The sequence below is a fragment of the Paracoccidioides lutzii genome (assembly GCF_000150705.2).
Source record: "Paracoccidioides lutzii Pb01 unplaced genomic scaffold supercont2.21, whole genome shotgun sequence".
Taxonomy (NCBI): domain Eukaryota; kingdom Fungi; phylum Ascomycota; class Eurotiomycetes; order Onygenales; family Ajellomycetaceae; genus Paracoccidioides; species Paracoccidioides lutzii.
In genome coordinates this window covers 142,149-164,659 of record NW_015440967.1, presented here as the reverse complement: position 1 = coordinate 164,659, position 22,511 = coordinate 142,149, and the positions used below count along the sequence as shown (strand labels likewise).

The following is a 22,511-nucleotide window of genomic DNA, read 5'->3' as shown; positions in this document are numbered from 1 at the left end:
CAACATATACAGTTCGAACACAAATTTTCCATATTTTGTTCACCAAATATACATCGATGTCAATTTATCAGGAATGAACCTGCTGCAAACCTCCTATTGAGATCTCAACGAACTTGGGATTTCGAGCTCCAGGTGAGCCAGCTTTTTTTCATGGAACCATTGGACTAAAAGATGAAACCAACTTTGTCCTATCCGATTCTAGAACATATATTTAATCATCAGTCATAGAATTAAAATGGATATCCTAGAGATTAGATATTCTTTCGTGTCAGAAGATCATCCATATGGTGGTGAACATCTTCTACACTTTCTTTACGAGTATTTGCAGCAGTATAAAGCCTATTTTATTTTAACGAAGCGTTGAAAACCTGCTACTTATCTGTCATATTTCATACTACTTCACTCTTTAAGTATTACTTGTTATCAGTATTTTCGGCCATCCCACTATTTTTTTCTGGTGGCAGTGAAAGACAACTATGACAGTGTGGATGAAGAACAGATGTGATGTTAAGCTTTAGGTGCTGCGGTCAGTTACTGCTGGGTGTGTTTGGTCTTCAAGCTTAATAATGCATGCCAATACCTTATCTAATACAAATGAGGTATTTCACATAGTAACAGACTAAAGAGTGATATTTTTGGCCACGGTGCCTGCACACGGGACAGTGAGAAACTACTCGATTGATTCGTACGTAGCGGGAGCTAAGCTATGCGGATGCATAAATCTCAAGTTTTGAACCAAGATAAAATAATCATTTAAATCAGGATACAATATGAATAGCTAACATAACCTCCAGCGGGATTGACGTTGCTGCATCCGAACTTTTGGTTTTGTGAATAGAATTGGACTGACTGAGAAAAAGTGGAATCATAAATATTTGTTACATCAAGTGTGGACATATACAAGAAGAGGAGTAGATGAAGGTTGAAAAGAATCGAAGGTATATATACATATGTCAAACAGGCACGTGGCATAAAGAGGAGCATTTATGTGGTTGAAGTAAGACGTACAGTGGAAGTAAGAAGGGGTGGTAAATGTTGTAATTCTCACAGGCGTGAAGCATTGATGATGACTGGGTCGAGAGAGAAAACATAGAAGCAAATGGTTGACATTAAAACGTGGAAAGTGTCAGTATAAGCATAACCGTACAGTTCAAAAGAAAAAGGTACCATTCTTGTTTCTGGACTGTACCAGTTATGCTAGCACATCGCCCTTCTCATTCGATACACCGAGACAAGAAAAAGAAACCATATCATGGAAACGGGTATATAAGATGAGAAAATAAAAATTAAAGACGATAAAAACAAGCATAAAAAGGAAGTGGACAATGGGGAAGAATTATCGACAACTTGGTAAGCAAAATATGGAAAAGACAGAAGGAACATAAACATACGAGAATAAATCGATCTTTTCACGCGACCGCTAGGACAGCTTTCAGGTTTCCCATGAACCGATCCTTCAATCTGTCTAGAGGACCGTTCATATATTTCTCAGAATTTCTTCTCTCCTGCTGGCTTTCCTCGTTGTGGCTTCCCCTCCTCCTTGGTCGATCTTCCAGTTGCTCTTCAGGCCTTCTCGATCTTCGATGTTCTCTTCGACGCCTCTCACCATCGTCGATTGAGTTTCTTGGCGACTCATCCTCGTGAGGTCTTGATTCTTTATCACTATGATGTCGATGCCTGTGATGTGAGTGGGAATGCGAGTGAGAGTTGGAATGGGGCCTCGAATCACTTGACGAGTCTGATGGGCGAGAGGCAGATAATCTTCTTGTCTCGTATTGATTAGATACGTTAAGTATCAGTAGGGGTCCGTTGGTTTCGGATTCTCCATTAGCAATAAGCCTAAGCAACGCGACTGGTTTGGCTGCTAGAGCCGACAAGGTATGAGAGGTCGAATTCCGTCTGCTCTCAGCAGCACCAGAATGGCGGCTTGTATCAAGTAAATCATTTGCCGTGCTCTGTCTTCTAGTTCGTAATTCACTCTCTCTGCGACTGTCCATTCTCCTTCTCTGTTCAGTCCTCTCTTCATCGGAGCTAGGCCTTGACGATCTTTGTTTCTTTGCTTCAACAGCTTCAGAGAATGGGTTAGAGAAAAGCCCTCGCTCACTCTTTCGGCGACGAAGAGCATGACTATCAGAAGAGCCCTTGGATCCCCGCCTTTCACGTTCCCACTGCGATCGATGCCGCCGCTTTTTCCGCCTTGTCTTGGAGGATGCAACAACATCTGCAGACTCCCCTAATGGAGCATCGATTAAGACTTCTGCATTGGTGATTTCAAGAGTTTCACCACTTGTTTCGTCAGCAGGAGGCCATTCTGCGGGAACTTCAACAGAAATTGCCTCTGTTAGCGATTCGTCTAGTGCAGAAGGCACAGAAGACGGCTCTTCAACGAGTTCCTCCGGGGCATGATCTTCTGGAGAGGCGTCTTCGCCTGGTGCATTTTCAGATTGCATCGATTCTTCCGCAACTGGCCCCTCTGCGGTGGCTTCTTCTGCGACTAGTTCTTCAGCAGAATGATTTTCTGTGGGAGACGATTCTGTCGCCGCCAGGTCTTCAGCGGGAGGGTCTTCAGTGGGCGGGTCTTCAGAAGGCGGGTATTCAGCAGGCCGGTCCTCAGCAGGAAGGTCCTCAGCAGGCAAATATTCGACCGGAGAAACTCCCACTGGGTTATCTTCGACAGGCGGATCATCACCTTGTGAGTCACCGGTGGTAGTTTCTTCAGGAGCGGCCTCCATAGTCGGTCCCTCAGGGATAGACTCTTCTGCTGGAAAGGCATCTTCAGCGAGAGACTCTTCAACTGCGAGTTCTTCCTGAATAAGTTCTTCGACGGCAACTTCATACGAAGCACTATCCGCTGGTGAATCATCATCATACGTCTGTTGGTTTTCGGTGGGAGGCTCTTCTTCAGGTGTGACTTCCGCCGGTGGCTCATCATTTGGAACCTCTTCTGGCAAAGACTTTTCTTCATCTGATGGATCTTCAACAGCCGGCTTTTCTAGAGGACTCGGCTCTTCATCGGGAGGGTCCTCGGCAGCGGGTACCTCCACTGGGTCTGAATCTTCCATGGGATTTGTTGCGGTTGGTTCTTCAGCTGGGCAATCTAGTTCAGTTCGTGGGTCTTCAGCCGGAGCTGCGTCGGATGGTGTTTCCTCTGACGATTCGGGGGAGTCTGTGTACTCCAAAGAGTATTCCGCTGGTTCCTCATGAGGTCCTTCAGGTTCGTCTTGCTTTTCTGGCTCAAGGGATCCACTTTCAATGGGATTTCTTGGTTCGGTAGTTTCAGAATTTTGTTCGTCGATTTTGATCAGCTCATCTGGAGTGGGCATATCCGCTTCAGGGATATGGCGTTCATCTGTGAGTACTTCGGTCTCTTTGGCCTCATCCATAGTTTCTTCTGTGTCCTCATCGCAATACTCCAGAGTTAAGGTGTCGTCATCATCATCATCATAAATAGCCTCTGCTTCCGCCTCCTTCTCCGCCTCAACCTGATCTACCTCAGCTTCGGGGTCCACAGCTGGAAATTCTGGATATTTTGTGCTTGTCAGTGTCGTACCCTCCAAATAGTAGAGATTTATATTACCGTCATTATCAAAGTCCCCAGTGCTATCTCCGATCCCATGATCCTCGAGCCCAGTATATTCCGGACTTTTACCATCCACGGGAGGGTCAGCATCTTTGTTTTGAGCCATTTCATTTTGATTTCCCTCATCCGCCCCCAACTCATCTGTGGTGTCTGCACTGCAATCCTCATCTCGCAGTTCTTCATTATTTTCCTCCATTACCTGCTCTGCTGCCTCTCCGACTGCTTTTGCTACCTCCTCTGCAACCTCCTCAAGCTCTTCAGCAACTTCCCGCGCCTCCTCAGCAGGCTCCTCCTCAATCGGTTCCGCTTCTAGTTTTTTCTGAGCTTCCTGCTCAGATGTACCTGAAAGAGAGTCAGTAGGAATGTCCGTGGGTATCATTTCAGATAAAGGTATCTCGTCTATATTTGCATCTTCGCATATCAACCATCAATTCGGAATCCCCTAATTAGAATATACCATAACGCACCAAACGAAATAAATTATGGGTGATACATGTAAAACACGTCTAGAAGCAAGGAAAAGTTGAAAGGGGTGAGAGAGATGATGAAGAAAATTAATTACGTACCATTGGGGGGCTCGGGAAGTGAGGCACTTTCAAGGGGTGAAGTAGGTTCAGTTGGGTCAGTCTCTGATGGTTCATCCTGACCCTCATCCTTGTTCGACTCAACGTCAGCATTGACTTTATCATTGTCGACTGTTCTTCCTTTATCAAAGAGAGGAATGACCGGGACGTTCGAGAACTTGAGAGTCTTAAGGTCGAACGTCTGATATGTAAATTGAGGGAGTTTTGCATACTCGAACTGAGGCTTTGACATCTTGAGGGGGTGCGGCCACTAGTCCAGCACCATCTGGAAATGAATTGGGATTGATATCGTTGTCAGTGTTGGAAAGATTTGTGAAGTTGGGAGGGTGATTGTTGTTTTGTTTCTTTAACTTCTTTTTCTTTCCCCCCATTTTTAACTGGAGAATGATATATGAGAGTAAAGGAAGGCACAGGGCGCTGGCATGGGGATTCGCCGACTTAAAAGTTTAGTAAGGTGAGGGGTGAAAAATTAGATGAGTCGTCAAAGAGAGTGACACATGAAATGGCCAGGTGGTAGAAGTGTAAGATATGAGAGGAGGGAGCTGGCGAAGAATAGCAAAGGAGGCAATGTAATAGGGAACGAAAATGCAACAGAGCTCATTTCTGACTGCCCTAGCACATGAAGCAGAAGGTATCTTCCACTGGGGGCGTGGTGGAGGCCCTGTCAAGACGAATTCGCGACCTGCTAGGGGCCAGACAATTTCATCGTCCAATTCGTGGAGGCATCATAGGTTATTGGGCCACGTCTCACGACACGACCGGATTCTCGCCAATTTCACAGATATGTACCAACGGCACTAGAGTGAGTTGCTGATGCAAGTCCTAGAGCCGAAAGCATGCACGATGCTGTAAGCATGAGGGGCTTGGAAAGGTGAAATCAAAATCAGGAGGAAATAGATGAATACTAGAAAAATTAAAAAAAGGAAATAAAAGAAGTCAAAGCAAACCACGCAAAAGTAGAAAACCATTAGAAAATAAGCAGTATTAATATCTTTCCAATCAGGTGGTTCAATCAATTGAAATAAAGACGGCAGAACTTCGCCTAGTCTTCAGTTGACCCACAGCTAGAGGAAGAAAGAACTCCATAACTAAACAAAGAAAAGGGCCAGAAACATCAGCTAGGGCAATGCCTTACGATAACATGCGAGACAGGTGGCATGTTGATTTTTGCCCTTGGAAATGATTTCTTTAGGTTTCTGCCCAACGTCTCCGGCAATTGGTTCCGGCTGGGGTACGGCGGAGCCATTGCAGCAGTTCTCCGCCGGGTTATTACTGGCTTGGCTTCAGTCATTCTTCAATAATCCAGCCGCGAGATTACATTGTACGCGGGGTGGCTGGGACTGATCACGCATAATGATAGGTGAAGCACGATGGAGACTGGTACCATTCACAGAACGGCTATCCGCATGAATATAGCAGGGCAGAATGGCGCCAGAGAGTGGAGCTCTACGGGACCAGCCATGAAAATACTCCATAAAGAATAAAGAATAGTATGCTTGAGGATTAAGCAGCACACAACCAGGCATAGAATGCCTATTCCGGAACGTCTCGATCATCAGAAGGAAGCCAGTTGCATAGAGTTGGAGGTTGCGGCATCAAATCAAGAGACCTCAGCCTTTACGGTCAGCAGTTGACGTACCGGACCAAGGGAAATAAATGCAAGATGCAGTCAAGCAAATGTGGAGTTTTGGAGTCAGAGAAGCGAAACAGAAGAAAATGGATGATTGACGTTGAGGCAGCAAGTGAGGTGAGATCAAAACACTGGCCCAGTGACCTGAGCCGACCTCATTGGCCATCAACGCTTGGCATCCACCCCGATTGGATGCCTCACGCGTGCAGATTGCGGCCTGATATCAGCGGGAAATCTGGCTTTACGTATTGTACCAGTCCGCCCAGGGGTTTGGGACGCTGATAAACTTCAGACCAATGCCTCCTGATCGCATTAAATACGTCGCTAGTTGTTTCCAATCAAGTACGGAGTAATTTTGGCTCGAAGCTTCCCACTTGCAGCCTCAAGGTTCGAATCGATCTTTACCGCGATATTTTTCTGTATAGAAAGAGGGAGTTGACGTGGTAACTATCATCTCTACCATCTCACTGAATAGTTATTGGGTATGCGGTTCCACTACACCTTTGTTATGACCACCCAGCTGCTGAAAGCAGAACTCAGGAGAAATCAAAATTTCCCTTTCGCTAGTCTATAAATATCTCCTGCGTTGGGGACCTGATGGTCAGGCATAGTCGCCCACCAGTAGCTGATTTGCACAGTCAAGGTGACCTGCAGCTGATCTGTGTACACATCGAGGACGTTGTTCCATCGAAACTAGGTCAATTTGAAACGTCGTGGAATTCAGGAAACATTCATGTCTCCTTCCACCAAGTGGCATCAATCATGGCCTTAATGAAGGATGGATCTGGGCCTCTGCGACCCGAGAGCGGTGTTCCCAGCCCATCTGTGCAAATGCATGAATAAATATCTTGAGTCTCTTCGTACTTCGTACTTGATTGGAAATAATCGGTTGAGCCAATCATATACTCCGCCTCCGCGCCAAAAAGGGTGCCTTAAACAGTACATTACTGTAGATCTGCACCCTTCACCACACATATCAGATCACATCACGTTTATCCTTTTACAAACCCAAAAAAGCTTCCTGAGGGCAACGAACACGAAGTTAACCCAAAATCACTGGCCAATCTGATTAGGGGCAAGGGGCATACGCGGAAGTGCTGACTCAGTGGTCATTTAGAGTCAACTCTTCTTGCAGCAATCCTCAAGCCTGCGGAGGCAGAAGGGAAATTATGTCGCTGATGCCATTTCATAAATATCTCAGACATTCATTCTGAAACAATGGCCAGTCTCAATCTTCCCATATCTCCTCGTATATCAAGCCTAGAAAAGAACCCTCATCAATTTGGGACATGTATAGAAACTAGGACACGGGAAAGCATTCCCGCACATGCACTGTATCAACCCCATCACCTACCTAAGCACTCCTTCACAAGAAGACCACGACATAAAAATCAACGGCCAAGGACCTGTTTCCCCGTCTTGTGGGAGGGACAAAGTAAATTAATCGATAACTCAGTAGAACAAAACTCCCTCAGGCCCTTAGAAGAAGGGAATGATTTCCTAGTTAGGCCGCGTACAGATAACTATCCCGAGGGATACCAAAGTTTCTCCACCCTGTTGCACAATCACGGACGCTGAAGTCAACGTGGCAAATGAGAGCTACCTGTTGATTTCGTGATACTCTCTCCCTGCGGGATGTTGATCCCCCACGGTTGCGACGCGCCACCCGCTTTCAACGTTTTTTCTCTTGCCTACTATTCTTCTTAGATGATAGTTCCCGTTCGATGAAAAATGACGCCCATAGTTAAAAACCATGAAGTGGCACGGATTAATATTTGTCCCGCGATGACAACACTTTCAACCAATTCCAACCTCTAAGCTGCAGAATGCCTCAACTTCAGTTGATCTATATCCCTTGGACATGCAATATTCTGCGGCTATGTGCAATGTTTCTGAACCCTAGCTATATGCAAAGAAAAAGAAACCGCGTTTCTAAAGCCATCGATTCGCGGGTTGTGCTCTCCTAGCACTTAATATGTCGTTGATTGGTTACAATGTAGCTCTTGGCCCTTCCGAGACCGGGTGTAAGATTCCATTCGTTATAACCCGGTTACCGGCCTTGCCGCAAGATAATGCTGTGTATGCTGATGTTCAACATCAGAAATGATCAAACGTTATACATTTTCGACCCCGCCTGTTGGAGGGAAAAGCAAATATTTTACAAGAGGACGTATGTGACGTCACCCAACACCAGCGGAGGAAGTTCTTGACCTTCTGTCGCTTCCTGCGTTAAACCGGATGGATGCATCCAAATATACGTATATGCGTATATAGGTAGAAAAGTATGCGCGTAGATAAAAAATGGAAATAAGATCATTCTTAAAAACTTTTATCATTGGATAACTCGTAGATGGTTTATCAGAAATGAATCCAGAGGTCTGTATTCTCAAAACTGTGACAACGGAGTTACCATCAGCTGGCATTGAAGGATATCGCTGATAAGATCTTGTTCTGATACACGAAATGGCTGCCCACCTTAAATCAACTTCACACATCCCCAGCCCAAATTAAAAGAATCATAATTACCGTAAATCAATCGAATTGAAGAGCACATCCTAGCCGACTCAATCAGCAAAATTTACGGAGGTCATCCAACGTAAATATTTAGTCACAAAACCACGATAGTAATAGGATATTGAAGATGTCGAATTAGGGACCATTGGTTTATTATGGCCCTATCCTTACCAACATATGTATTAAATAGGATAAACATCATAGAATAGGCAAAAGATACATATCTACGATTACTGCAAAAGAAAAACAAAGAAACTTCTATTGTTCTGTGATGTACTGAATCTTCTACGTATAATTCTTCCCCATTTTGTATGCTACCGCTCCATACTATGCCAACGCTGATCAAACATCAAGGAGTAAACAATGGAATCTCGGTGATAAACAAGAAGCAGATAATATGGAAAGGAGAAAGGGAACAAGGACCGCTTTAAATCTATTTTAGATGGAAAAAAAACCCGCCGGACGATTCACCAAATGGATGTTGAAGTATCCTGCGAATGTGTCGAATTCGCACGAAAATCGAAAACATTCTATGTACGTCATATGGAAATGTGCTAATCTTGGGGTGCTGCTAGGATAAACAAAGGCAATGAAAACAAGAAAATATAGAGAAAGCTTCGTTTTCTTACCATATGGATCATGATCACCGAGCATATTCGTAGGAACAAAATCACACATTGCCCCATTTCGTTAATTCATACTTGCCTCCATGGCAATCCGCCATCGCGGACCGAACCGCTTCATCGCCCAAATTACCGATGCCCCACAAAATGCCGCACAGGCGATGATTGTGAATAGCACGCCATTCCCGAGAGCCTCAAGGGCTGGAGCGGCGATGATGCCTCCAATACATGCGAAGGCATTGCGCACGAAATTATTCACGGCAACGCTGGAGGCCGATCGATTGGGCATAAATTCTGTCAGCATTGTGGTTACCATGCTGAATATTATCATGGAGCCGAGACCGAAGAAAAAATTGGCCATTATCTAAAGGTCCAGGGAAAGGATATCAGTTTTGCATATTCGTTGGTACCGATTATGGGAAGAGATACAAAAGAAGAGGAGGACTTAGGGAGCGAGTACTGGTATAACCCAAAGTAACGTTTTTTCTGCGGACCAGCCATACCAGAGAATACCTGCTGGATAGATGAAAGCAGCAAGCCAAGCATTCTCTCGCATCCTATCCTCTGGGCGGCAGATGAGAATTCCGCTCTCATCCACCCTATTCGCTTTTTTGGCCTCACGTTGCATTATAGAGTCCATCCACATACCGCCGACGACACTGGAAATTATATAACCAACTGAATGCGAAATATACAGTAATCCAACAATCAATGTCGAGAAGTTATACGGCGCCTTGCTGAAAGTAGATTGAATACTGATGTTCAGCACATATAATGACGCAAATGTGATGCTGGCATAGAGCACAGTCAAAAGAACGGCCGGAAAGCGTAGGAAAAGCAAGATCTTAAGTGGATCAATGATAGCGATTTTGCTGATCTTTAGCCATCTGGCAGTGCTTTGAACAACTTGTCGTGTAGATACCCGGCTGAGAGGACGAATCAACTCAACCTCTGGTTCTACCTCAGCCGTTAGGTTCCTTCGCACAACCAGGGTCTCTGGGAGCCCAAAAAGGATCATGACTAGCGCAGCTCCTCCGTAAATGGTCACACACCACTGTGTGCTCCTCCAACCCCAGGCCTGCGACATTATGCCACCAATGATTGGGGCGAGCAAAGGTCCGCAGAGCGGTCCCAGGTAGAAAATACCCATTGCTTGACCTCTCTCTCGTGATTCCCAAATGTCTGAAATTGTTCCCGCCCCAATTGCCTGAACTGAAGCTGCGGCTCCTCCACTTAATAGCCTCATGACAATAAGCATTTCTATAGTGGTCGCTATGGCGGATAGGATATTGAATACGGCGAATAGAATGAATGAAATGATGTATATTGAGCGACGACCGAAGGTTTCACTGAACGAGGACCACCACAAAGGGAATATAGCCATGCTCAGCATGTATAGCGCAACAGAAAGGTTGGTGACAGTGGGGGTTGTGTGGAGTGAAGACGCAATTTCGCCAAGGGAAGCTGGAAACGAAACAGGCGTCAAAATACCATATTTTAGTTTATAGTGAGGGAAGTATAGTGTTTAATTATACAGAGAGTGTACGCTCTGCAATCGGTTTGGGGGAGGAGAAAACTAACGGAAAAATATAGCACTGCTGATAGGCGCCCCCGCGGCTGCAAGGGCGATAATCATTGTGATCAGCCATTTCGTTTTACGAGGGTATTTTTTTGGGTCTTCAACCTCTGGCAGCAGCGTGAGACGTCCTAAGAAGCCTCGACGTTTATTGATAGGAACTTTCACAGCGGTGGAGTATAAACTGGTACGCTGCCTCGCTGCACAGCAGACACTTCCCCTTTCCTCTTCACAAAGCGAAGTCGCCCTCACTGATTTACCATCCACTACCATATCCTCTACCGCTGGCGTCTCCAGCTCGACTACTCCGTTCCTCTGGTCAATTGTGTCAATTCCTTCAGACTTTCTCTCTTCTCCTTTTGCTGTTGCTTCTGCCGCTTCATATCCCAAGGCTGGCAAGCGACTCACTTCCAGCTCTGGTTCGGAAGAAGCCATTGATGCGTTTCAAAATGTAATGCGCCGGGAGCTGCGACCCCGACGGCTGGAAAACACAGGATAGGAACAGAGTGGAGGCAATGAGATGGGGTTATCCCAAAATAATAAACCAAATTGATATTGACCGAGATACATCAATACATACGGTATCTAAGGCAGAACTTTGCACCAAAGCCTTCTCCGGGCAGCAATCTCTCACGTAAATTAATTATCGTCTGAGAATTGTGTGATGATACATCCATGCAATAGCCTGCAAGGACAAGAGATGCGGCGGAGGATAGAGAAATCTGGTATAAACGGTTGTGACATCAATCCATGCTCGTATCGTACGGAAGAATAAGAGAATGACAAGATGAACAGGAGCACAGGTAGATGATTAGTATCTGACAGTAACATGGAGTCAAGAGGAAAGATGAAGTTGAAAAACTTCGCACTCCTCATGTTACGAGATATGCCTAGGACGAAGATGAGATTCGGCTGCTGAATTCTCCACTCAACCATTAGTAGTACCCTAGCCAAGATGGCGGTTAGGACTGTTCCATTTATTCAAATTTGTCTTGTATGCGATTTCTTGACTCCTCTCCAGGTCGGCAACAAGCACCCGGGAGTCAGATCAAGCATTACTCTAATTCCCCTCATTTGATGATTGCCTTTATTTCCCTGGATCGGTAATCCGGCAATTTCAAGGCACCTATCGCTGGTTGAAAGTGAAATCTCCGGCTCAGCGATTGACGTCGGCGATATTCCGACAAATTGGAATGAAAACCCATTTTGCTAGCAAGATCAAGTGATAACTAGCGCGGGGCTAAGTTTAGCTTTTGTCTCCATAGAAATTGTTCGAGACTTGGGTGGTGCCGATTGCCGTGAATTGGGGGTTCGATTACCCATAGTTATGGATCCGCGTTCGACTCCCCAGAACGTCAGACTTCCCAGAAATCCACCTGGAAAAAGAAGTTGTGTGAAATAGGTGCCCATACCCCGCATTGTTCATTGCATATTCCTATTCGTTGTCGTGGATTGGTGAGATGTTCAGCGTTCACGAAACCAGGTCGTCGTCGTTTGTTAACTAAAGTGTAGTTAGTTAACTTATATAAAGTTAGATCACGTCGTCGGAGCGGCAGTATGCCCGAACCACGTGCTCCGGGTGCAATCTGCGGCGGGAATCTTGCCGTGAGAATCCCGACCAATAGAAGCCGCGAATCGCAGCCCTTCGGCTACACAGCCACTGGGCAGGCCCCAATAGCCGGCAACCGCGGTCCTTTGCCAGGCTTTTTCAGCACCGTAGCTGAGTGTTCCAAAGTTGCAAGTTGCTGTGTAGAAGAAGGGAAAGAGTTTTTTTGTTAGGCTGAACAACCTGCATTTTGGATTTCTATCATTGTAGTGTTCAACTTCCAAAGGCCTGCTGTCGCACCATTTGCCCGGAGGTTCACAGCAAGCTGATAGTTGTGTCAACAGGCGGGCATGCAACCGGGCATGTTCGACCTATGTACGGAACGTCGGCTGACGATCAATTTGTTCATGGCATCGATTAACTGCTATACATATACACCTTACGCAACTGCATCAAAGGTAATTGGTATACTCATGTGCACTATGAAAGTTCAAGAAAAACCACTTGGAGGATATGTGGTGAAGGTGATATGACGATACCCAGGACATTATCAAACCACGAGTTACGCATATATCCTAAGCAAGGATCAATGTGGCATTTTCAAAATCAGTGATTTCATATATCTGGCCCATCCCCGACATTCCAAGCCATGTCCTTTATGTCGCACTATCCCTTACAATTTGGAAGCACAATGTTCTCATACCTGCTTAGAATATGCATTCATGACAAAGGCTGATGATATAGTTATATCTTCTCAATGTTACAAACTAACGGATCAAAGGATTTCTCAAAGCATTTGGGTCCCGATTTTGCTCTCGGAATACGGAAGGTATCCACCAGTACATGCATACATACATACCCACCAAACAAACAAACGCAAATTCAACCACATACCTCCGGTTGGAACCGAAACAGTAGGCATTATATCCTACCTATATAACAACATTCTTGATAAGCCCTTGTCAATCCCATTAGGACCTTGTGGTTTTCGCGATTATTACTAAACCCGGACCCGGTGCCCCGCCATTTGCCCCTCCCACTCAACACCTCTAGCCATGTCGCAGCCATCACTTAACCAACCAAAACTGAGCGAGTACTTCTCAAAATTTCAACCGGATAACCAAGCAGACGCCTGGGACGAGCTGTGGAAGAAGGAAACAACACCCTGGGACCGTGGGGTGTATAACCCTGCCCTTGAAGATACTTTGCTCCAACGGCAAGGATGTCTTGGAAATGCCCTTCGAAGCGACAAGGAAGTGCTAGGTTCAGGGGAAGAGAGTAACGTCAACAAAAGGAAAAAGGCGCTTGTCCCCGGTTGTGGACGGGGCTTTGATGTTTTCCTACTGGCAGGGTTTGGATACGATGCGTACGGGTTGGAGTATAGCGATACGGCAGTGGGGATTTGCCGTGAAGAGGCAGCGAAACTTGGTGATAACCTTCCAGTACGAGATGAGCAGATAGGAAAGGGGCAGGTTACGTTTATCCAAGGAGACTTTTTTCAAAATGACTGGTTGGAGAAGATTGGGGTTGGTTGGGGAGGGTTTGACCTCATATATGACTACACGGTAAGCTTGTTTATCTTACCTATACAATTACCTTGACTGTGCACACGAGTTTAAACTTGGGTTATACGTGTCCCCAAATCGAGCCTGATTGATTTAATAATGAAGTGTTGTCTAACATACCCGAAACACACTCGTTGCTTTTTAACCCAAATGTAGTTTTTCTGTGCATTGAATCCGGTTCTTCGCCCACGATGGGCACTCCGCATGTCACAATTGCTGGCGCCATCGCCACACGGAAACCTCATCTGTCTCGAGTTCCCTACCGCAAAGGACCCAGCAGCCATGGGTCCTCCATTCGCGTCCCCACCAGCAGCATATATGGAACATCTCAGTCATCCGGGAGAAGATGTTGTCTACGAGAACGGTTATGTCAAAAGCGACCCGCTCAGAGGAGCGAGTCCTAATGGACTGGAGCGTGTTGCTCATTGGCAACCAGAGAGGACGCATGCGGTCGGTAAGGACGAAGCTGGAAATGTCCAGGACTGGGTAGCAATTTGGCGCCGCCGAAATTAGTGCTCCAAAAGATGCCGTCACATGTTAACAACATTGTTGAAAATCTCCACTTATTACTGTCTTAAAATCGCACAAGCCAGGTTCTCAAGACTCTTTTTCTAAAGCGTTGTAGTGTTCCCCCAAACCATAAGAATGCCGATAGTAGGCAAGCCATATTGTCTTTTCTTCTCCGGCGTTGCTATTCGGGGGTTCAAACTTCTCTATTCGTCCATCTCCTTGAACCACATTAATATGAACACCATATGCTTGCGAAATAGCCTGTAACTCCAGTTGCCCGCCCCACTCTGCAGTGTCTCTTATTTTGTGGACATACCGGGACAGTGATTCTTCGATAAATGGCGCGAAATCGTCCGCGTGATTTGTAATAAAATTAGCCGTTACATCCCTCACAGCTTGATATCCGACAGCGCCGACCCCGGACTCAGTCGCAGATTCGGATTCCCTGAGCGGAATGCCGTTGTCAACGAGCTGAGTGGCAACAGCGGCATAGAGGCAGTGCCCGTTGGGACGAATTTCCTTCTCCTTTAATCCAAGACGGGAGAAAGCTGCGTCCATGTTCTTCTTCTCGTTGCCCCTGTGGTCCATCTGACTGGCTGCTTCCTCTGCGGCTCTGGCAGCTTCGGCTTCCTGCTCTGCAGCACGGCGGGCTAGGCGTGCCTTCTGGCGATTTGGCTTCTTTTGGGGCGTCGTCTCTTTGGGAGGTGCTGAGATGCTAAACTGGGTATCGAGCGTAGAAACGGGAGCTGTTTGGGAGTTCGAACTCTCTTTGTCATTTTCGGAGGGGTGTTCTGAGTCCCCCGCACCGTTAACTAGGTTGAGGAGGTCAAGATCACTTGTAGGCGGTTCCATATCGCCATGGAGACCAGATATTTCAGCACGTTGCTTTTCAAGTAATTCATGGTAGAGGCGATCGCACTGGTCATTAACACCCTTGCGCGTCTTTTTCGTTGCGGACTTTTTTTTTTGCGTGATGCGTTCTTGCAGATCTCTCAACTCTTTTCTGTGTCTAGCTTGCAATTCCTCCATCTTTATTGAAGAGCCTGGCAACAGCGTAGGACCTGGTGCAGACCCTATATTATGGCCGGGAATGCTTGTAGATTTGATAGGTCATCCGTAGTGTGGCATTTAAAAAGGCGTCGGCGCTTGGTGTAAAACAAATCACGGATTTAAGGTTTTTGCGAGATCCGGCAACCTCGGCCCAAGGAGCAAGGCGTTGTCTTTGCACAAAAACCAATTTCTGCTCTATCGTCTTTTCACTTTGTTGGGATATTTCAGTATTCCTAAACAGCTTTGCCTTGTATTTTCACATTTTCACTGCACACTGAGAGCTTGTTGTTTGAAAATTGGTACTTTCCGAGAACCTGCTAACAATGGACTCCTCAAGCCTCTTCGATGTTAAGGCAAGGATACAAATCACTCGATCCGGAGGCTTTTGTCATTTGCTAACAGAATTTAAATTTAAGGGTAAAGTAGTCTTAGTTACTGGTGGTGCCAAAGGCATTGGACGTATGATATCTGAGGGATTTGTTACCAATGGGGCTATTGTTTACATCACCGGTCGAGATGCTGCTGCTTGCGACAAGGCAGTTAAGGAGCTGAATGCCTTAGGAAAGGGAAAAGCTGTTGGGATACCAGCAAATCTATACAAAGCGGAGGAGTGCAAGATGCTCCTTGATGAATTTTCGAAAAGAGAAAGCAGTACGTTGTTCTTATAGATGCTTGACCAAATTGGACGCCCTTTAAAATTTGTGCCGCGGCCATGTTCAAGACAATTTGGCCTTCGTCCTTCAGTTTCTGAATTGCTGATTGTTGAAATTTATAGAATTAAATTGCTTGATCAATAATGCAGGATCTAATTGGGGGGCGGTAAGGATACCTTGATTTATCTTCTCCTTCTCTCCGCAGATCGTTGTTCCTAAGATGTGAGCTCGGATTGTCGCAACTATATGCTGAACAAAACACATTTAGCCATATGATGAGTACCCATCCTCGGCCTGGACAAGAGTCTTGACACTCAATTTGCAGCGGGTATTCGAAGTGACACAGCTGTTCACTTCCCTTCTCGAGAAAGGAGCCTCTAAAGGTGACCCAGCAAGAATCATAAACATTGGAAGCATCGATGGATTGAGAGTCCCGCCTCTCGAGACCTTTGCATATAGCGCCAGCAAAGCTGGCCTACACCATCTTAGCCGTGTTCTAGCCCATCATCTTGGAAAACGGAATATAACGTGCGACCCTTTCTGAAAAGCCCAGCTTCCCAGGACCATTTTGGATTGCTAACTTTCGCATGTAGTTCCAACACGCTAGCATGTGGGCCGTTCGAGAGTAAGATGATGGCCGCAACATTGAAGAAGTTCAAAGACGTAATCGAATCGGGAATCCCGTTGGGTCGCATTGGAACCCCAGAAGATGTCGCCGGAGCTTGTCTTTTCCTTAGCAGTAGGGCTGGGTCCTATGTTAATGGCGCAACAATAACGCTCGACGGGGGTAGTGTCATCGCTGCTAAGATGTAGTGTAGATTTCAGCACGGACGTTGATAGAGGGACTGTAAGCCAGACATTTTTTTTTTTTTTTTTTTTAATTTTATTTTTACATAGAGCTGCGTGCATGTGCGATTTCACAGATTTTCAACTATACGGTTTGCACCATAGCATTTCGACCCCGCATATTGCTCCTTTAGTTACTTGATGGGACATCGCTGCAAAGCAAGGTCACTCTCGATTAAATCACAGAATCTATCATATTTTAATCTTTGTTATAAGCTAATCGTCATTGCGTAGCAATAGTAGTTTTGATCCACAATGCCCTAGGAGAAATTGGAAATAATGAAGTGGGTCACTGTATAACTAACTCGACATATTCCAACTGAACCGGTCACTCTACCGAGCCGGCCACCAAAACCATGCAATTAAGATTAAGTGTTTAATTTAAATTGCAGTTTTCAACAACAGTCAAAAAGAAATCTCTATAGAGCTTCTAATCATCATTGGAAGATAAAGATTCAAATTCATATGATTGAAAATCTTATGTTGAATCAATCTTCTAAATCTTGTATATTTTTACTTCTTTTCCTCATTTAAAGCAAGTATATTTTGATATCACTTATTCATAATTGTAGTGATAATAATTTTCTACTTATAAGTTTTAAGAATTTAATTATTATTCTTTTTAAGTATTTTAAAAGAGTTTATACAATTTTGATAAAATGCTTTTCAGCTTTGTTTGATTAAATTAATGAGGATTTTTAAATATATAAGAATTTAAAATAACTGCAAATTGCTAAATTAAACCTTAAAGAAAATTAATATATAAAGTTGAATATTAAGCTTTTAAATAATCTGAATAGAAATAAATAAATTGATATCAATTATTATATAACTGCTTTAAATATTATAAACATGAAGATTTTTTTACTCGTTGTAAAGTATATATTTAAAAAATAACTTTGTAAATAATATTGAATTCAAGTTATATTTATTACTTAATTAAATGTTTTAATTGCTTTAAAATCTCATTTTGAACTTTGAATCTGAAGCGATAATAAAAATACTTATATTCAAAAGCTACATATAATATATTGAAAAAAATATAAAAAGAAATAGTATTCTTTTTTAAACAAAGTCAATTAAATTTAAAATATATGATTACTCTTATAGTTATTAAATATAAATAAGATATATCACTTTTTTCTTAGTATACTCATAGCTAAGGTAAATACTTAAGTTATTTAAACTTAATTTTATTTATTGATCAGTTATTAAAGCATTAATTTTTCAGTAATTTGATAGTTTATTAATTAACTTTCTTAAATATTCTAATTTTTTGAGAATAATATATAGAGATAAATTTTATTCAAACACATATACCAATTAAATAACTGTAATTTACTCTTTATATATGATAAAAGCTTCATAATTATATTTTTTAAAACTAATAATTTTTGTAAATGTAGTTATAAAATCTTATTACAAATCTAGTTTTATCAAAGTTTCAAATTTTCATATCAAATCTCATATTAAGTAAAAATATTATTTAGTATATCAAACCATCTATAAGTAATCTTAATATTCTCGCATTTAACTATTTATAATTGTAATATCTTGAATATCAGCTTTGAAGTTCTATAAAGTATCTTACCAGATGTGAAACTCAGTTCTTGCTAACATAAGAGATAAAGAAGATAGAGTTATATAACAAGATAATTCATTATATTCCTCACAAAAGCTGGTTTAAGAGGTAATTCTAGTTTGACCAGACTCGGCACTATTGAACAAGTATTTTCTCTTCAGCTTTAATCAATCAATGTGAATTTGCATGTAAGCTTGTATGTGTAGAACAGTCATTCAGTCAATCAATAAGAGTGAATGAAGTGTGGAATATCATACAGTCTTGCTGCTTCATGAATAGAGGCAATTCCTTTATTTTTCAAACATTAAAACAGTAATTGGGAAATTTCAATCTTTCCCCCATTTCTTATAGAGTTTCTTTTATTTCGTTGTGACGCCTAAGCAGGTAGGCTGGTGAATTTTGTTCCGTGTTTCAATCTGGTGGCCGACTCGTTGGGAAATTAGTTAAACGTTTTAACTAACCTGTTAACTAACTTAGTTAACTAGTTAGTTAGAGCTTTAACATGCATCAGAGTTCGAAATGCCCCATCAACGATCAGCTTAGGGATTTTCTGTTCGACTTCTACAGAATTGAGTTATGTTTTAACGTTAAAATTTCATATAGATCCACCATATTTTCAAGTACGAGGTATTCTAAGTGTCCCTGCGGTGTTGAGTCTGACCAGATATTCTTTAACTCTCGCCTCCAAGTTCTCAACGCCGGTTTCTCCTACACGTCGTACGGTGCTCCTGTTAAGATACGGACCTTCCGACGGAATCGAATTCCTTAGCGGCACCCGCCTCGCATCCCTTTTGAGTTATACGTTGGATAATGACCTTGCCAGCAGAGGTCCATTCTTCACATCCGCGCCGTGGTTCGCACTCTTCCAGTGCAGACCCATTTTCCGAGCCTGACATATATTATGGCGAGGAGGAACATCTAAGGAGACAAGCCCAGGCTCATCGAAGGACGCTGTCATCTGTTAGTGTCAATTTGGATATGCATATTCCCGACAATTTATTCCCCCCTCAATCGAATACCACCTTTGTGTGCGAGGGATCCTAACTTCAGTCACAGAGCCTGAAACGATTTGACTTCTCCGATCTGCATGATTTTATCGGGAAAACTCCACCAAGACGCACGAGTCATGGTAAATAATTGTTTTGCTGCCTTTGTGTTGTCACTTCTACGCTTCTGATGCTAATGGCGGACCATAGACGAACGGTCACATTCCCGCAAATTCCTTATCGATGTCGATGTCACATTGGAGACGTTGCTGGAGCGTGAAGATACAGATAACAATGCGCAAATAACGATAGAAGATCAGGGCCCTAAGGCAAGCTGAACAGCGGCTACGGTTTCAGGAGGGATTGTTGCTTACAATTTTTTTTATAGGTATTTTCCGTGGGCACCGCAGCCTCATCTGGTTACAATCGATTTGATTTGCGAGGTACATATATAATTTCGAACCTTCTTCAGGAACTCACTCTCGCAAAGGACTACGGGCGAAAGCACATCATACTTGACGAGATGCGCCTGAATGAGAACCCTGTTGCAAGACTATCGCGTTTCGTGGAAAAGTCGTTCTGGAATGCACTTACACGCCGAATTGACGGTTCCAATATTGCAGCCGTTGCAAAAGATCCGAAGGACTGGACTCCTGACCCCGTTCCCCGGATCTATGTACCCCCTGGAGCTCCTGAACAGTACGAATACTACAGGCGAATTGCCGAATCCGAGCCAGATTTACGCTTGGATGTTCAATATCTCCCAGAAGGAGAGCCTACCGCTGAGTACGTTAAGAACTTAAATGATAAACCTGGTCTTCTTGCGTTGGCTGTGGAGGAATATACAAATCCGAACTCGGGGATAAAGGACTTGAGGGGTGTCCCTTTCGTTGTGCCTGGAGGTAGATTCAACGAGTTCTATGGATGGGACAGCTATATGGAATCACTGGGACTCATGGTAAATGATCGTGTGGATCTAGCGAAGAGTATGGTTGTAAATTTTTGCTTTTGCATTAAGCATTATGGGAAGATCCTCAACGCCAACCGCTCCTACTACCTGTGCCGATCCCAGCCTCCATTCCTTACCGACATGGCTCTTCGAGTGTTTGATCGCATTAAAGCGGAGCCCGATGCAAAGGATTTTCTTCGAACGGCGATGTTGTCTGCTATCAAGGAATACTATTCTGTATGGATGGCGGAGCCAAGATACGATCCCATTACGGGGTTGTCCCGGTACCGACCAACCGGCCTTGGAGTTCCTCCCGAGACAGAGCCCTCTCATTTCTACCATCTATTACTCCCTCATGCAGAGAAATTGGGCATAACTTTTGAAGAATTTGTCAAGGGTTACAACAATGGGGAAATTAAGGATCCCGAGCTGGATGAGTATTTCCTTCACGATCGCGCCGTGAGGGAGTCCGGACATGACACCAGCTATCGCCTTGAGAATGTTTGCGCCAATCTTGCTACAGTTGATCTGAACTCTTTGCTCTATAAATACGAAGTCGACATTGCCCGAACCCTCCGCCACTTTTTCGATGATAAACTTGCCATTCCTCCCGAGTATAGGACAACCCAAAACGCTGAAAAGGGGTTCGAATCATCAGCGGTGTGGGATCGCCGGGCGAAACGCAGAAAGCTAGCGATGGATAAATATTTATGGGATGAAGGAAAAGGGATGTATTTCGACTACAACACCGTTAAGCAAGAGATAACAGACTACGAGAGCGCCACAACCTTTTGGACGATGTGGGCTGGAGTTGCAAGCCCCCGCCAAGCGTCAAGACTTGTCAGTGAGGCGCTTCCCAAATTCGAAGTATATGGAGGACTGGTATCAGGAACTGAAAAGTCTAGGGGCGTTGTTGGCATCGATAGGCCCAACAGACAGTGGGACTATCCATACGGGTGGGCGCCGCAGCAGATGCTGGCGTGGTCAGGACTTATCCGTTATGGATACCAGGAAGACGCAGAGAGACTGGCCTATAAGTGGCTGTACATGATTATAAAAGCATTCGTAGATTTTAACGGCGCTGTGGTAGAAAAGTACGATGTTACCCGTCCTATCGATCCCCATAAAGTGGAAGCTGAGTATGGGAATCAAGGAGGGGATTTTAAAGGCGTTTCTCGGGAAGGGTGAGTGACCACCGCTATATAACCCCCTTGTTGGCCATTTTCTTTTATGTCCAGGTTAATATCATGCTAACAAGCTATTTCCCCCCCCCCCCTCCATCAGATTCGGCTGGGTTAATGCAAGTTTCGTCTATGGTCTGGAATTTCTTAATGCTCATATGAGACGTGCCCTGGGTGCATGCACTCCATACGAGACCTTCAGCAAAGCCACAGCCCAATGGGCATCCCCCAGTTGGGATCATCCGACTAAGGGATGAACTTTCCAATGTCCCAATCACTAGTTAGATGACAGAATTTTACAAATCTCAATTTTCGTAGTGAATTTAATTTTGACTTACTGAAATAGATTTATTTTATTTTCTAAAACACAGCAATACCACAGAAGAAAGTTATGTTAAATCTGTGCTAAGTGAATTAAAAGAAATCTTTCAACTATATAATAACATAATGGCAATGACTGCACACTGAAGAAGTATCTGCTCAAGACTACAGAGTAAAGTGGTCAACAGCAGATTTAGATCATAATAAAAGCCTACATCATTACCAAAATTACAAATGGTGAACCTATTTTTGCTTAAAAAATATGCTTCCAAGAATACAAAGCTTCGTGTAGCTCCAATTGATGCCCGGGATCCATTTCTACGTAGAGATTCGAAACATTTTCGAGAAATCGATTGAAACTGCTGGTCGAGGCACCTGAAAGGCAGAAGCATCTTCCACTTGGTCCGTTTTGGTTAGCTTAAGCTGGGCCAGGGACCTAAGGATTGAAGTCCAGCTTCCGGGCAAAATAATGCATTTGAAAAGAACATCTTGATCGATTTCGAGGCTTCCAAGAATTTTCATATGCACTCTCAAAATCCATGGATTTCACCATGTCCATCATTTCCTAAACGCATAGATCCGCCTTTCCGTTCCACGTGTACCTCGCGTCTGTTGCGAAACAGGAATAAGCGCAATGGAAATTATAGACGACGGATGAAGAGAAGGAGGCGATTGGGCGTTCAAACTTCAAGCCTATGCGAGACTGCGCGAATAGGGATGTCACCGAAGCGAACCGAGTCAATCCCGGGCCGGCTCCCGATTTGTTCTCGTGTGGATGAGCTAACAAGTCAGTGCTGCATCACGTAGCAATACGG

The 22,511-nt window shown here is 44.1% G+C and overlaps 9 protein-coding genes across 9 annotated transcripts; 6 read left to right on the top strand and 3 right to left on the bottom strand.

Moving 5' to 3' along the window:
* Positions 1-1,409: 1,409 nt before the first annotated feature.
* On the bottom strand, positions 1,410-4,396 carry PAAG_06959 (hypothetical protein; the record flags this gene model as incomplete). The annotated part of the gene is made up of 2 exons (XM_002791002.2): positions 1,410-3,922; positions 4,147-4,396. The coding sequence occupies 2 exons, from the start codon at positions 4,394-4,396 to the stop codon at positions 1,410-1,412; spliced, it is 2,763 nt and encodes a 920-aa protein (XP_002791048.1).
* Positions 4,397-4,783: 387 nt separating this feature from the next.
* Positions 4,784-5,641, top strand: PAAG_06958 (hypothetical protein; the record flags this gene model as incomplete). The annotated part of the gene is made up of 6 exons (XM_002791001.2): positions 4,784-4,966; positions 4,991-5,035; positions 5,168-5,216; positions 5,317-5,395; positions 5,452-5,485; positions 5,525-5,641. The coding sequence occupies 6 exons, from the start codon at positions 4,784-4,786 to the stop codon at positions 5,639-5,641; spliced, it is 507 nt and encodes a 168-aa protein (XP_002791047.2).
* Positions 5,642-8,998: 3,357 nt separating this feature from the next.
* Positions 8,999-10,942, bottom strand: PAAG_06957 (hypothetical protein; the record flags this gene model as incomplete). The annotated part of the gene is made up of 3 exons (XM_015846074.1): positions 8,999-9,295; positions 9,392-10,395; positions 10,513-10,942. The coding sequence occupies 3 exons, from the start codon at positions 10,940-10,942 to the stop codon at positions 8,999-9,001; spliced, it is 1,731 nt and encodes a 576-aa protein (XP_015700509.1).
* Positions 10,943-12,064: 1,122 nt separating this feature from the next.
* Positions 12,065-12,474, top strand: PAAG_12310 (hypothetical protein; the record flags this gene model as incomplete). Its single annotated transcript, XM_015847819.1, has 2 exons — positions 12,065-12,248; positions 12,398-12,474. 2 exons carry the CDS (start codon positions 12,065-12,067, stop codon positions 12,472-12,474), a joined length of 261 nt encoding a protein of 86 aa, XP_015702563.1.
* A 634-nt stretch (positions 12,475-13,108) lies between these two features.
* On the top strand, positions 13,109-14,131 carry PAAG_06955 (hypothetical protein; the record flags this gene model as incomplete). The annotated part of the gene is made up of 2 exons (XM_002790998.1): positions 13,109-13,618; positions 13,775-14,131. The coding sequence occupies 2 exons, from the start codon at positions 13,109-13,111 to the stop codon at positions 14,129-14,131; spliced, it is 867 nt and encodes a 288-aa protein (XP_002791044.1).
* An 84-nt stretch (positions 14,132-14,215) lies between these two features.
* PAAG_06954 (OTU domain-containing protein 6B) lies at positions 14,216-15,157 on the bottom strand (the record flags this gene model as incomplete). Its single annotated transcript, XM_002790997.2, has 1 exon — positions 14,216-15,157. One exon carries the CDS (start codon positions 15,155-15,157, stop codon positions 14,216-14,218), a length of 942 nt encoding a protein of 313 aa, XP_002791043.1.
* A 344-nt stretch (positions 15,158-15,501) lies between these two features.
* On the top strand, positions 15,502-16,644 carry PAAG_06953 (short chain dehydrogenase/reductase family; the record flags this gene model as incomplete). Its single annotated transcript, XM_015846073.1, has 4 exons — positions 15,502-15,829; positions 15,954-15,997; positions 16,100-16,359; positions 16,425-16,644. 4 exons carry the CDS (start codon positions 15,502-15,504, stop codon positions 16,642-16,644), a joined length of 852 nt encoding a protein of 283 aa, XP_015700508.1.
* A 2,425-nt stretch (positions 16,645-19,069) lies between these two features.
* On the top strand, positions 19,070-19,583 carry PAAG_12309 (hypothetical protein; the record flags this gene model as incomplete). Its single annotated transcript, XM_015847818.1, has 3 exons — positions 19,070-19,219; positions 19,316-19,388; positions 19,456-19,583. 3 exons carry the CDS (start codon positions 19,070-19,072, stop codon positions 19,581-19,583), a joined length of 351 nt encoding a protein of 116 aa, XP_015702562.1.
* Positions 19,584-19,768: 185 nt separating this feature from the next.
* PAAG_12308 (neutral trehalase) lies at positions 19,769-21,632 on the top strand (the record flags this gene model as incomplete). Its single annotated transcript, XM_002790995.2, has 2 exons — positions 19,769-21,378; positions 21,479-21,632. The coding sequence occupies 2 exons, from the start codon at positions 19,769-19,771 to the stop codon at positions 21,630-21,632; spliced, it is 1,764 nt and encodes a 587-aa protein (XP_002791041.2).
* Positions 21,633-22,511: the final 879 nt, after the last annotated feature.